Raw genomic sequence first — 14,161 nt, 5'->3', positions numbered from 1 at the left:
TTCTAAGTCAAAAAAAAAAAAGGGGGGGGCATTGCATGCTGGGAGGCCATGCAAGTTCCCATCATTAGGCCATTTATTGGGAATGTTTGTTCTCCCAAATATTTGTAAATGAAAAAAAGTGGCAGAGCAAATTGGTCACATAACATTATTTCACCATTATTTCATTTGCTCTTTGAGAGGAGAGCAAGAGACAAGAAACTTTATTCAGTCCTTGATATATAGTCCAGTTTTGCTACAACAGGTTAGAGCTACTTTGGAAGACATTAAAGCTAAAAATCATCACAAATTAAGAACTTAGCTCATGAGAAAGTTCTCCAGACTTAGAAAGCAGAAAAGAGACAGTGCAAGTGTGTGTGTTCTTGGGACAAATGAGGGAGTTATCCAGCAGGAAAAAGAGTTTCAAATCATTGCTGAAGTAACTGATGTCTCAGTAAACTAGTAGCAATGCAGTAGCAAATAATTGAGAAGTGAAATAACTGAGAAGAAAAATCAGTAATATATATGAATCTTCCGCTCCAAATTTGAATTTGTTATTTAAACTTTGTGAAGACACACTGATTAGGTGCTATCATATGAGGAATCCTATATAACTCAGAAAACGTGCATGACAAGTTTTAGGAATGATTGTAAATGATTTTCAATTGCACTGGAAGGAGTACCACTCCTTTATCCAATTAGCATCCATCACCGGGATTTTCAGGGTATTGCATATGTATTTTTAACTGCCTTTTGGGGGTCAAAATATGGTATTTGCAGAAAGCTAAATAATAACAACAATAGAGCAAAATCATGTCTTGGACTGAACTATAAAACTAAGAATCTCTGTCCTCCTTCATGATCGCATTTTTTTCCATGTTGATCTGATCAGTGGTGGTCTGATTGCAAGCATCAGTTAGATTTAACAACAGAGCTTGTCAGTCAGTCAGTCAGTCAGTCAGTCAGTCAGTCAGTCTAATATTCACCCTCTTTTTCTCCAATCATACCACTTAAGGTAATTGGCAAAAGGGTTCCCATTGCTTCCCATGATTGCTACGTTGCACACCAGAACTTTGGATCAGCAGATTTATGCTGAAGTCTATAAAGCCCCAGAAAATGTATAGAATGGGTTGAGTTCAGACCCACAGACTGCCCAATGAAAGGAACATTGTTCCAAATTGCCTCAATATCCAAGGTTGAGATCAATCTAATGCACAGCTTTATACCAAGCCCAATCGTTCTAATATTGGACAGTTATAGAAAGTAAGTGCATATTTTCTGAGTTTATAAAAACTATTTAATTAGGCTTATATTTAACAATTCAAAGAAAGTATCTAACCACTTCATTAAAGCCTAATGTGAGCTTTTACTTGTAGGTAGATAAAACTTGTATGTTCTAATAATTAAATTCAATCTTTACAGCTTAATTCTTTACTAGTTTATTTTTATAGAATAGATATGATGATGATGATGATGATGATGATGATGATAAGTGTTTTCCTTGGAAATTATTTTATGATATCCCATTTTTATAAAAATCTGTATGTCTACCTATTAAAGCACAAACATTATAAGTGGGAGTTAATACTAATCTTCACTGTTCTATTTTATATTTTCTGTTAAATATATTGATCAACCTTCCATTCATTTATAATTTTGTAATAGTCCCCTTTATGTATACAAATTTGTCTTGTTCTGTCTTGTTCTTGTCTTGTTTGCAGCAGGAATGTGGGTGGGGCAAGAGACTCAGAAGAGACCCTCCCTAGTTTCTTGGGTTGTAAAGGGGACTGGGGGAAGAGTTATAGTTTCAGACTTGCAATATTTTGTTAATGTAACCTTACAATAAAATAGAAATAGCTCATTTGGGCATGTTTCCTCTCTGGTCTACCTCACAAGGCTGACATCAATATTGCAAGTCTGAAAGTATATATCCCCCCCCCCCCCGTCCCCTTTACAGTTCAAGAAACTAGGGAGGGTCTCTTCTGAGCCTCTTGCCCCATCTACATTCCTACTGCGGGCTAAGTTGCCTTTTATCTGACTGTTCCCTTGGTTGCATCTCTTCTCCCTGTCTCCTAAGGTCATTCCTGCATACATTTATTCCTGCTTTTTGAAGTAACTTTTGCAGTTAGCATTCTTCTGAGAACAAAACAGCTCTACTAGGAAATATCAGAGCCATTTACTCTATTAATGGGTTGCTAGAGAATAGTTCTAAAACAGAGAATACTCTAGATCTTCCCCAGAGGGTAAAAATACTGTGGTGATAGAACTTCTAGTTGGTGTCACTAGAATTATGGAAACAATCACCAAAAATTGAACCTGCTCTTTCCCACAAGGCAGTGCAGGAAGGCAAGCAATAATGTATGTGGCTAGCATATATGTGATGCATTTTTAATGAAAAATATATTAAAACATGATCAGGTTTATTTTGGTCTCCATCTGATGCACTTGAGAAACATTTGCCACGTTAAAAGGAGGAATTTTTTTTACTGCTTCAAATGACTAACATACTCTACTTAAAAATAGGGATTTCAGTGATTTTGTAGCATCTTCAATGCCACACCATTCCTCAAGAAAGTATACATGCAACCTTACATAATTGATTTATAAAGTTTATAAATTTAAACTTTAATAAATTGAAATTACTAATATGATTGCAATTTGATCATGAAATTTGGCTTGAATAATTTATTATTTAAACTCTATATAAGCAAGGCTGGTATTAATGACTAATTTTAAATAATGAAGTTCGAAAGACAGAATACTTAACCCTAAAGTCATGCACAGCATGTTATTTTACCATATCTAGTCTACAAAAAAATAAATGGTAGACAGAATTAGGGATTTCAAGTGATTGGAATGCAGCTGTCATGAGGGAATGTTAAATATAATTGTCAGTTGAGCTATAAAATACAGCTTTTCAAATGGTTACAGCCCTAGTCAATTACTCTTCAAGTGAAGATTTCATTAATAGATAAGATAATCATGTCACGGAAAACTGCTTTGAGGTACAAGTTCATTGTCTTGTTAAATATTAAAAATCAAAGGCTTTGGACAAGTGAACACATATTTCTAATTAGTTATTTACTTAATACTTTCCTGTTGGTCGTGCAGATTTATACATCATTAGCCAAAAAAAAATCTACCTGTTGAAGTTTTTGTGTATTGCAAGAATCACACAAGTAACGTTCCTCTTGCTTCCATGTATTAAATTGTATTCCACTGAATGTGTTGCATTGTAGAAACTTGACATCCAGTATGCAAATTAATTAAAATATTGGCTCTGTATTAAGGTGGAAATGCATATATGATTTGGCCTTTGTTTATATATTATGTTGCTTGACTAATGTTATCTTTATTCAGAATGCGTAAACTGTATTAATGAAAACAAGCTATAATTAATAATGGCTCTGACTGAATCTATGTATGAATAGAACTATAAATAGAATAAATGAACAGAATCCCTGTCATTCAGCCCTTGAAGAGTATCCGGAAGCTTCAGCTGGTGCAAAATGCAGCGGTGCGGGCAGTTATGTGCACTCCTAGAATGACACATGTTACAAATCTGCTCCGCAAGCTGCATTGATTGCCAGTTTGCTTCCAGGTCCAATTCAAGGCGCTGATTTTGATCTTTAAAGCTCTTCATGGCATGGGGCCTGGTTATCTGAGGACTGCCTCTTCCCAGTTATGTCTGCCCATCCCATCAGAACTGGCAGAGAAGGCATGCTGCAGGTCCCGTCTGTTAGGGTATTACGCTTGGCGGGTCCCTGGAGGTGGGCCTTCTCTGCCATGGCACCTACCTTATGGAATCTGCTCCCCTTGGAAATGAGGTTAGGTCCATCCCTTTTGACATTTGGCAAGTCCCTCAAGGCCTGGAGATCCCAGGGAACCAGGGAGATCTTGCAGTGGTTTCCTTTCTGTGGCTGACATCCTTTCTTGCTCATGTGCTTTTTTATAGTTTTTATAGTTTTTTATAACAACTGTTTTATTTATTGGCTTTCTTTCTAATTGACCATTGCACGCTGCTCAGAGTCATGCTCTGCCATACAAATATGATGAATGAATGAATGAATGAAGGAATGAAGGAATGAATGAAGGAATGAAGGAATGAAGGAATGAATGAATGAATGAATGAATGAATGAATATAAAAATAAATGCTTGCTTAAATGTGCACTACAAACTCAACCATTATGTGGGAATATGAAGTTCTGTGTACCATGTACCGAAGGGAAAGAGGTACATACCACTCTCCAATTCTTTCTTGCTAGTCTTCTGGTAGAACCACCAACACTACCATATGACTGTGTTCCATTTAGTTGCTGGTCTTCCTTATTTCCTAAGAAGCCAGATCTGGAATGTTTACAGCATCAGCTTGCAAAATGCCCCTTTTCCATAAATACAACACTATGTTGATGCTTTAGAGGGCATTAGCAAAGTGTCTGCGATACAAAAGTCTTGTGTACGTTGTCACAACCTTTCTTGGACAGACTAGAATTCTGCTAGCTCCCAGCTACATGGCTTCAGCTTCTCAAGACAACTTCATTCCTTCTGGAGGGAGGGAAGCATAGTCTTCTACGTTTCCTTGAATCTTCCATCAATACCCAAACAGATCCAGATTTAGCTGACAGAATTTCTGGGTGTTTTGATGAATAAATAAAAGTTTATTTCATCTAATACCAACTTTTTTAATTAGTCAATTACACCTCTTTTATTCCAGCTCACATCTAGGTTAACGTCTGAAATTCAGCAGCACACTCCCACACCAAATTCTTGCTCTGTCAAAGGCAGCAAATTGCACAGTTAGCACTCAGTTACTTCACCTGAAGTTTTATGTGGTCAGAAGTTAGGCTTAACAGAAATAATATTTCATGCTGGATATTTTTTTCTTTGTTGATTGAATTATAGGCCATATGTCTAATATTACTTTACATATTAGGTTGTAAAATTACTTTTCTAATAATACTTTACCTATTAGGTTGTAAAATTATTATTATTGTGTGTATGTGTATTTATATGTGTGTGTGTCTGTGTGTGTGTGTGTATACACACACAGACACACACGACAATTAAAGAACTGCTAGGTGCATTAATCTGTAAAAATATAAAACATGCTTTGTCTGAATCATGTGCTTTCAGTGGCCTTTTGATAATGAAGAGAATAAAGCTTTGCCTGAAATTAGGCAACACAGTTGCTGTATTTTCCCACTAAAAATGCAGTAACACTATATTGCTAGCTTTCTAATATAATTGTCTGGTGTAAAAACCATCCTCAAAACTCTTTAAGTTAATGGGTAGTAAAATCATGTGGAATAAATGCCAGACAAGAATAAGAAATTTAGCAGCAAAACACAATTGATACTAAAATTCTTCATGAATGCTAAGAAACTGTGATATGATCAGGTTTCCTGTAATTACCATAATCAACATATTTGTAAGTGTGCATTTCCTTGTAAGCCTTGCTCAGTACAAGGACATAATCTGGCCTGTTTGCCTGACAATATATGACAAAGGTGGGAAAGTCAGGCCTGATTTAAAATACTGATGAAGAACTAGCTAATTGAGCACAACTGAATAATAAAATGAAAACTAGTGAACATTGTGCTTAAAATCCTGATGATTATATTAATGTGCATGCTAATGAACAAGGCAAAATGTTTGTCATTTGGTGTTGAAATTTAAAGTTATTACTGTATCGATTAATAATACTTTTTATGCTTTCTAAAAGAGGTTGTTGCTGAAAAATAATTGCTGATTGATGTGATTATTCAATGTTGTCTGATACGCTGTTAAACATTGTGCCATCAAACTGGAAAAAGTTTTATAGAAACAATTAATACATTTAAAGTAGAACAGAAAGCAATTAATGTCAAATAAACTTATACCCACTGAGATAAGCGGTGCTGTTACAAATTTCATTATTTCTTCCAGTCCATTTTATGCTGAATACTAGGTTTTATTGCCAAATACCTGACAGCCAGATTGGAAACAAGCCACAACTGTCAAAGTATAACAACTCTGACTATTTCAATCTGCTACATTTTAATGTTCCTCATGGAAATTTAATGAGGAATGTGTACGCAGAGAGAGTTTTTGCATAAGAGGGTTGGATTGAATTTAATTGCCCATGTTAAAAATAAGAAACGGAAATTCTTTTTCATTCTTTATCCTATTAGTACACAAGACATACTATCTTTGTTGTGTGAATGTTTATAAGAAAATGGGGGCTCAAGTGTATTCTTCGTAAATGAAACAGGAAAAGGAAAGGTCACACAAATGCCTTAGAGTGCTACCTCAACATGGCATAAGTCAAATCTTATCAGTAATTCTCAAGGTGAAGACTTCAGATCTTATAAATTGTTATTAAATGTAGGTTTCTTTGGCAAGAGCCAATAGGAAATGGAATAAGGATGTCAGCTTGCATTTTGGTAAAGATAAGTAAACTCACACTTGTAAAAAGTGGAAATACCATTCTGCTATAGCAATATATACAGTCGTATTGTCAGTGATTCCATAGCCCTAGGTATGGAAAGAACAGAAAGAAGTTATCAAGAAATGCAAACATTTGTCAGATATCCCAGGCTATCACTCTTAACTTTTTCAAATGCCTGTGAAAGCTTTTCTAGAAATATGTGGAAACTTTACGCCATTTTATAGCAGATTTATTGATACTGGAAAAATTGTAAACGATTACTTTCATTCCTTAAAAAACTACATCTCAATACTAGTCAAACAAGGTATTTAATAAAATAGTGCATAATCTATGGTAGTTATTTATCTTTTTTCCTGCTCCCTTTTTCTTTTTGAGAAAAATCAGTGTGTTTGAAATAAAAATTAATAAGGCCTCTGTAAGCAGTGAGAAATTACTAAATGTGATTTTTAGATTATGATTGTAACATTTCTGCATATCTGAATATTTCTGTTTTGATTTGATTTTTGGTTCCCCCCCCCCCCCTTATTCTTGTCACACTTGTTAAATCAGATAAAGCTCTGGATCAGAGATTCTCATTATTAGTTTATACTCCTGAGAGATTTCTGGCCTTGTGTACGTGAGTCAACAACACCACATATGATCTGTTTTGAAAGTGGAAATGATTTGAAAAGCACCAAAGATGCAATTGGTGTTTGCTGTGGAATTTAAACAGGGAAAAACAGAAATTCTGGTAGACACATAGGATTTTAGTTTATGAAACTAAAGTTACAGTCCTGTGCATGCTTGTTCGGAAACTGCAAATGTACGAATACTGTTGTACTGAAAATGTGCCGATAAGGAGTCAAAGGGGTTAGGGAGGGCTGGCTAAATACATTAGAATCTGATTTATATGAAAATAACAAAAGCTATTGTTTAACTGATGTCTGCAGATAAAATATGCTTTGATCCAACAAAGGTTTCAGTTAATGGAATGGGAAGTACTTAAAAAAAAATTAAGCCACCAACAGCATAATCTCATACATGCTTTATCACAAGTAAGTTTCACTATGTTCAGGGAACCTGTCTTCCTTGAAAGGGCACATAGCTTAGTATCTTTAACTGCTTATGAGAAACCAAGTTATTTTTGCCATCCAGCAAATCTGCATAAGTTTCGGTTTGCGTACAGTACTTCCATTTTCCCCCTCCTTTCACCTGTCACAGGAAGTGATCATTTATATCTTTAAACCAACCACAATTCCTTGTGAAATAGAAATTCTGAAAACTTTAAAACTGTCTTTCCTAGGGGTGTATGGAAATTCTGTCCAACAAATCAGGGTGCCACCAGATTGAGAAGAATAGAATTAGAGCTGAAGTATAAATTATTTTGGTTCATGGTTTAGTGCAGTTCTACTAAATTAAAAAAAAAAAAAAACTTGAAAATTTGGTGAAAACAGCCCTGGAACACACTGAATCTGAAATGCATCTGTAAAAGAGATGAAGTTCATAAGAAAAAATATATAAACCACATGCTGTTTCCTTTTCAGAGGATCAAATTCCACGTGGTTTTCCCACCATTGATATGGGACCACAGTTAAAGGTGGTTGAACGCACTCGAACAGCCACCATGTTATGTGCAGCCAGTGGCAATCCTGATCCAGAAATAACATGGTTCAAAGATTTTTTACCTGTAGATACAAGCAACAACAATGGGCGCATTAAGCAATTACGATCAGGTAAGGTCTTGTTACTGTTTTCAGCAATGCTTAAAATAATTCTTTCCTGGATTTACTTTTGTTGTTCTTGTTCTTTTCCAATTTTTTTGTTTGTTTGTTTTACTTTTATGGGTTATGATTTTTCCCCTTCTCTTTTTTATGTTGTTGAGCGTGTTGTCCATGTCTGTGTTGTAGCCATAGTCTGTTTCCAGAATTTGTATGTTTTGCAGCTTCTGTTTATTCCACATTGCTCACTGCTGTGACTGTAGTTTCAATTTTTTGTTTTCTTTACTGCTTTTCAGCAGTATTTGACAGATCCATTTTCTCTTCTATCCTTATCTCTCATTTATTATTATTATTATTATTGTCATCAACATTGGACTTCAGGACATGCAAGGAGTACCAATGACTATACTCATGCAACCCAAATTTGTCATTTTTGATATTTAAAATATTACATAACAATTGTGTTTTATGAATTGTTTTCAACATTTGAAATTCACCAAAGATTAGCCAGTTGGGACATATCTTCCTACCATTCACTTATACATAAAATACATTACTTTTTTTCCTGTATACTATCTTTAACCAACATTAAAAAAAAAAAATCAAAACACCACCACCACAATGATAATAACTGTCCTTGGGCTATCCTTTGAAAGGAGAGATTATGATGGTGATGAGGATGAGGAAGATGATTACTATTATGCTTAATTGGCTGAAAGTTTTATGGTGCATCTAGCCACAGTAGTGATTCTGAAACTTCCTTAGTATTGCAGTATCTGGATCTACAGAAGCCTGCTTTCCATGTAGAGTCCAGCTTTAGCAGCTCTTTTTCTTTCCGTTTCCCTACCAGAAGGAATCCCTCACCCTCCTTTATGCAGCTTCATAACAATATAACAAATGTTTATAAGTTGTATGCTTTTTCCCATATAAAATATATCATATAAGATAAGGGATGGGAAATGTAACAAGCTGCTTACTTCAGAAAGAATAGTCCTATGGAATCAGTTGATTAATCACCTGTTTCCCAGAACGTGTACCTTTCTGACCTGTCCTGTGATGTTAAGCCGTCTTGTTAACCAACTTCTATGCTTGTTGTCAGCAGAATTGTGTAGAGTAAACCTCTTTTAATGTAAAGCTCGAAATAATTTTCACGTGTGACATAGATTCTTTAATATATAAAGCTTTAACTTGAAAGATTTTGTACCAAATTATAAGGAATATAATAATATTTTTATGCTGTCTCTCTTCTCTCCGTATTTAAATCTCCAGAATCTATTGGTAAGTGCTTAGTTCTGAAGCGCACTTCACCCCCACTAATTTTCATATGCAGAATACTATGATTATGGTATTATAATGCTTATTGTTACTCTTAAAATGCATGGCATGCATTTTACTAACAGGGTAGTCACCAGACATGTGTAGTGGTGCACACACAATCCTTCACAGAAATGTTGTTGTATAGAAACGCACAGTGAGAAAGAACAAAACACAGATGTCACATAGATGTAGCATAGGAAGTGAAAAAAAGAATCCAAAATAAACAGCAGTGCTTATTTTTATGTAGCCTTTAGTGTAATCTCTTTCCCCATCTTTCTGTTTCTGTTTCTGTTTCTCTCTCCCTCTCTCTCTCTCTCTCTGTCTCTCTTGCTCTTTCTCCAGTATCTCTCCCTCTTTTTCTTCCCAGTTTCTCTTCCTAAACTGTTATTATTAACTGTAGAACTATAAAGATTTTTCTTTAAGGATTTCAGACATATATAGGATATTTTATTCCTCAATAACCCAAAGTCTAAGTTTTGTATGAATGAAAGATCAGCCCTGCCCATGTCACCCCTCCCCCACCTCCAAAGATGATGGCTTTCCCATTTTGGTATACTATTTCTTATAATCTAATTATTATGCCTAAGTATATTCCTGCTTTTGACAGTATAAAAATTCAAGATTCCTTTAAGACCTTATTTAATTCTGTAACTCTAATTTGATTCTTCTTCCAAAGCCCTAGCCTCCTTCTTCTCGTACTAATGCTTCTTCTTTCTAATCTTATTTGCATTCATATTATCTACCCAGGTGGTACACCAATAAGAGGTAAGAGTGCTGAACTAACGTTCACAGAATGATCTTATTCTTTCTGTCCTCCCATCCCTTTCATTATTGTCCTTTAAAAAAAAAAATGCATTATCTACTCAGTCATCATCTTTATTTCTTCCTTTTGTCCTATTTAGTTATGGTCAGTGACTTTCATCTTGTGATTTCTGTTCCCGACATATTTTTCACTTTCCATTTAAAAATGTGTTTTTTCTGTTCATTTTTTCTTTTTGAAAAAAAGGTTTGTTATTTTGTGATATGCTTCAAAGAAAGCATATCCAGGTCTTAAGGCCACAACCCAGTCACAGCGTATCATTTGTCCCTCTTTTTCTTTTTTCTTCTTTTTCTACTTTTTTTCCTTTCTTTCTTCTTTTTTTTTTGGTCCAATTGGAGCAAAAAAAAAAAGATCATTTTTTTTTCTTCCTTAGCTGTTCTTGTTTTGGACCAAGCCAAGATGGTCTGGAGAACAGTTGCAGACATGCAGAAGACAACATGGAATATCTTCTTTTTAACTTTGTCTTTAAAAAGGGTTTCTTTTTTTCTTTTTGTTCAAGTAGACTTTTTTCTTTTAACTTCAAATATATATTTATATATAAACACATTCTTCTTCCTATTTTTTTTCTTGGATTGACTCTTCAATGGATTTTTCGATCCTTCTGATCTTCAGGCTTTGAAAATTGAAATGTTGATAATTGAGTATTCTTGATGGTATGTGGTATTGCTGGGTTTTAATCATTTTGTAAACATTGTCCATGTCTTTTGTAATTCTTGTTTTGTATTTTTCTTGGGTTTTGTGACACCACACTGCTAATCCCAGGCGTGGATTTTGATGGGTGTCTTGGGGGGCCATCCCGAGGTCCTCAGCAGTGGTTGGTTGATTCTTCTTTGTTTACTTTTTAAACTTTTTTTTTCTTTTTTTTTGGTGCCTTCTAATTCAATCCTCTTGTTTTTCAGCAAATGCACTAAAAGATTGTAAATTGTAGCTGAATGTGTTTCTTTTTCTTACAAATCTGCATGTCTTTAAGGGAGTTTTGTTTCTTTTGATTACTATAAATAACTAATTTGTTTCTTTTTTCACTTCAAGCAGCCTTTTTTTGTACTTGCTGCACATTTTTGGCCTTCTTCAGAAGAAGATTTTCTTGAAATCCATCTTGCCCTTTTTTGCCAAGTTCCACCTTTTGTATTACTTTTACTGCACACACACAAAAAATACAGTTTAGTAAAACAAAACGTGATGACCCAATAACCTAATCTCCTTTGTTTTATTTTAAAGCCATACTTCCTTGAAGCAGTCTCACCCATCTTCATTTTAATAGTCTAGGAGAAATGATATTATGCTAGAGAATTGTTTGCCAAATGCAGATTGTTTTCCTGTTCTAGTATTGATGGTGTGAAAAAAATAATCTCTTTGTTTTTTTCATCACATCATTTTTTTTGTCTGTGTTACCTTAGCGAGAAAATGAACCGACGTTGAGTGGACCTTCGCTTACAGGGTTTTTCGTTATTGTTAAGCGGTGTATTGTAAGGAGTTTGAAAAACCTTTCTTTTGACAATCTCTTTGGGAATATATTTTATATCCGTACAGGTGCCCTCCAAATCGAATTGAGTGAAGAATCTGACCAAGGCAAATATGAGTGTGTTGCAACCAACAGTGCGGGTACTCGCTATTCTGCCCCTGCCAATCTATATGTCAGAGGTAGGAATGATGTAACCCTGGCATCAACTCTTCATTCAGGCTCGAGGGGTGTTAAGATTCCCCTGGGGTTTATCCTTTAGCAACTGTAGTATTCCCGGTGTCGTGTCGTGGGAAAACTTAACAGTAAAAAAATGGTCTAAAAGCTTAGTGGAGAACTTTGGGGAAGAATAGATGTACTACTGAGTCTAATATATCCCTGTGACTTAAAGTTTGTAAGTATATTTGCATTTTTTTTACAGCTTGATTACCTACTTTTCCTGCACTGGCTAGTTATCTTAACATTGTATTAATTTGGGGGGGGGGGGTTCCTATTGTTTTTCCTTCTTTTCTTTCTTTTGGTTTATTTAAATTTCCAGTATTATTGCTTGCTGTGAAACTAATTTAAGTCTAATTGAAACTCAGAGTACTGAGATGTGTTTCCTCATGACCTCTGCTAAAAGGAAAAGTTTTTAGTTTGAAAATTCTCAGGGAAAAAGACACTGGTGTGGTTTTCCTTTTCTGTCATCCCCCTCCTATATATATAAATTGAAATCTTATCAATAATTTGTAATCCCTAGCAATGTTTTAACGAACTAGCTGTTCTTTGGATTTAAAAAAGAGGAGGAGAGGGGAGGAGACTGACATATTTTTAAGAGATATGAAATGGTGATACATCCCTGTAAGTTTATTTTTGTAAAGTAAAAGCCAGGATTACTTTTTTAAATCTGTGGAAGCACTTACTGTTGTATCTTCTTGGCATAATTTACATTATCTGGAAATTAACAGCCTTCTGCAAAGTGAGAGTGCTAAATGAAAGGGTGGGTTGGAAAGGCAAAGGGATATTTTTTGTTTAAACCATACAGCTTTTAGCTCATGAGATTGTACGGGGGCTGTAATATACAACTTCCTAAAAAGTATTTATGGTTTAATTTTTTAGGTAGAAAGGGTTCAGAGATGATTATGGCCTTCTTAGAAAACTACCTAATTCTTTTCCTTTGAAGTATTATACTGCATGAGGCATGTGTGCCATTGTTACCTGAAGGGATTTTTTTTTCTTTCAAATAATGCTAATTTCTAACACCGTAATAGCTGTGAAAAATTGCTAACAGACCTGAGGTAGGAAGGTTTGAGTAGAGCAAGTAAAAGATGTTCAAGTAGCCATTGAAAGCCTTGATATGGCCTTTTTACTCTCTCTGTGTTTCCCTTGTTTTTCTCCTTTCCTCATTTCATTGTGTTCTGCATCAAACCCCCTACATCCCTCAGAGCTGCGAGAAGGTTGGTGTGTTTTTTACTTTTTTACCCACCTTACAAAACTATTAATTAAACCAATAACAAAGAATACAAATGAAATGAATGTAGCTGCATTGTGGCCTTTTTATTTTTAAGTTAGTGTTATGTTAAAGCAGAGAATGCCCTGGTCATGGCTTTTAATGTGTGATGATATCTGATTGTTGTGCATGATCAAAGAGGGAGAAAGTCTGGATGCATGACAAACAGCAGTAATACTCCTTAATGCTTAAGGCCTTGCCAACTTGGTCAGTGTTCCTGCTTTTTCCTCCCTTCTTCCAGTTTTCTTTCCTTTTCTTTTATGTTGTTGATGCCTGCTGATCCAGGAATGATTTCCTGCAATTAATTGCTCCTTCAAGCACTCCAAGCATGAAGACTTAAACTTCTCTTGTGTTTTAGTTTTAATTTAAAAACAAAGCAAACCTCCCCCCCCAAAAAAAAATACTCTGTTTGGGATTACAGAGTTTGCACTGCCTGTCACTTGCTTGTGTAACTTTTTAACAATTGGCTGTTAAAGGCATGTTTGGCTCCTTCTTTTCCCTGTGCCCGTCCCATTCACTCATGAGGCCATCAGAGTAAGCCTCTTTCATGTCTATATACATTTATTTCTTCAATCTAGTAGGAAGGTTGAAATGTTTGTCTGGAACTTATAGCCTTGACCCAGCTGAGGTTTTTCCTATATAAATATTTTTTTAAAAAACTCCCATTGTTAATGATAGGACTTAGGCGTCAATTTCTCTAAGTCAGGACCACATTGATTTATTGTATTTTATTACTGAGAGGTACAATTAGCTTCTTGTCTAAAAAGCTGCATAATTAAAGGATATACTACTTTGTATGAATTTGTTGCCCCTCCTTTTTCAACATTTGCATATACAGAGGTAACATACAGAATATATGAAGCAGGAACACTGATTCTTAATCATTTTCTTGGTGTTGTGTTTGCTTAAATACTGATTACTTTGTTAATGCAATACCTTGTTGCTATGTGTTTTAGATACTAATATCCTTCATTA

General features: G+C 35.0%; 1 protein-coding gene across 12 annotated transcripts in view; it reads left to right on the top strand.

The window, feature by feature from the left end:
* The window catches only part of PTPRD (protein tyrosine phosphatase receptor type D), a 428,647-nt gene that overhangs the window by 229,548 nt on the left and 184,938 nt on the right, over positions 1 to 14,161 (top strand). For 11 of the 12 annotated variants that reach the window (XM_088130360.1, XM_088130356.1, XM_088130355.1 and 8 more), the window contains exons 5-6: positions 7,928 to 8,116; positions 11,769 to 11,879. In XM_088130360.1, coding sequence (XP_087986486.1) covers positions 7,928 to 8,116; positions 11,769 to 11,879 — 300 coding nt within the window. Of the gene's footprint in view, positions 1 to 7,927; positions 8,117 to 11,768; positions 11,880 to 12,496; positions 13,134 to 14,161 lie in introns of those variants that run through there. The other variant, XM_088130361.1, reaches the window with a different exon arrangement.

The sequence above is a fragment of the Python bivittatus genome, unplaced genomic scaffold, assembly GCF_059951505.1.
Source record: "Python bivittatus isolate LINGU-HERP-01145 unplaced genomic scaffold, Pbiv_v1 ctg000850_np1212, whole genome shotgun sequence".
In the NCBI taxonomy this organism is placed as follows: domain Eukaryota; kingdom Metazoa; phylum Chordata; class Lepidosauria; order Squamata; family Pythonidae; genus Python; species Python bivittatus.
Note: the sequence above shows the minus strand (reverse complement) of the source record. Positions and strands in the feature narration are given on the sequence as shown.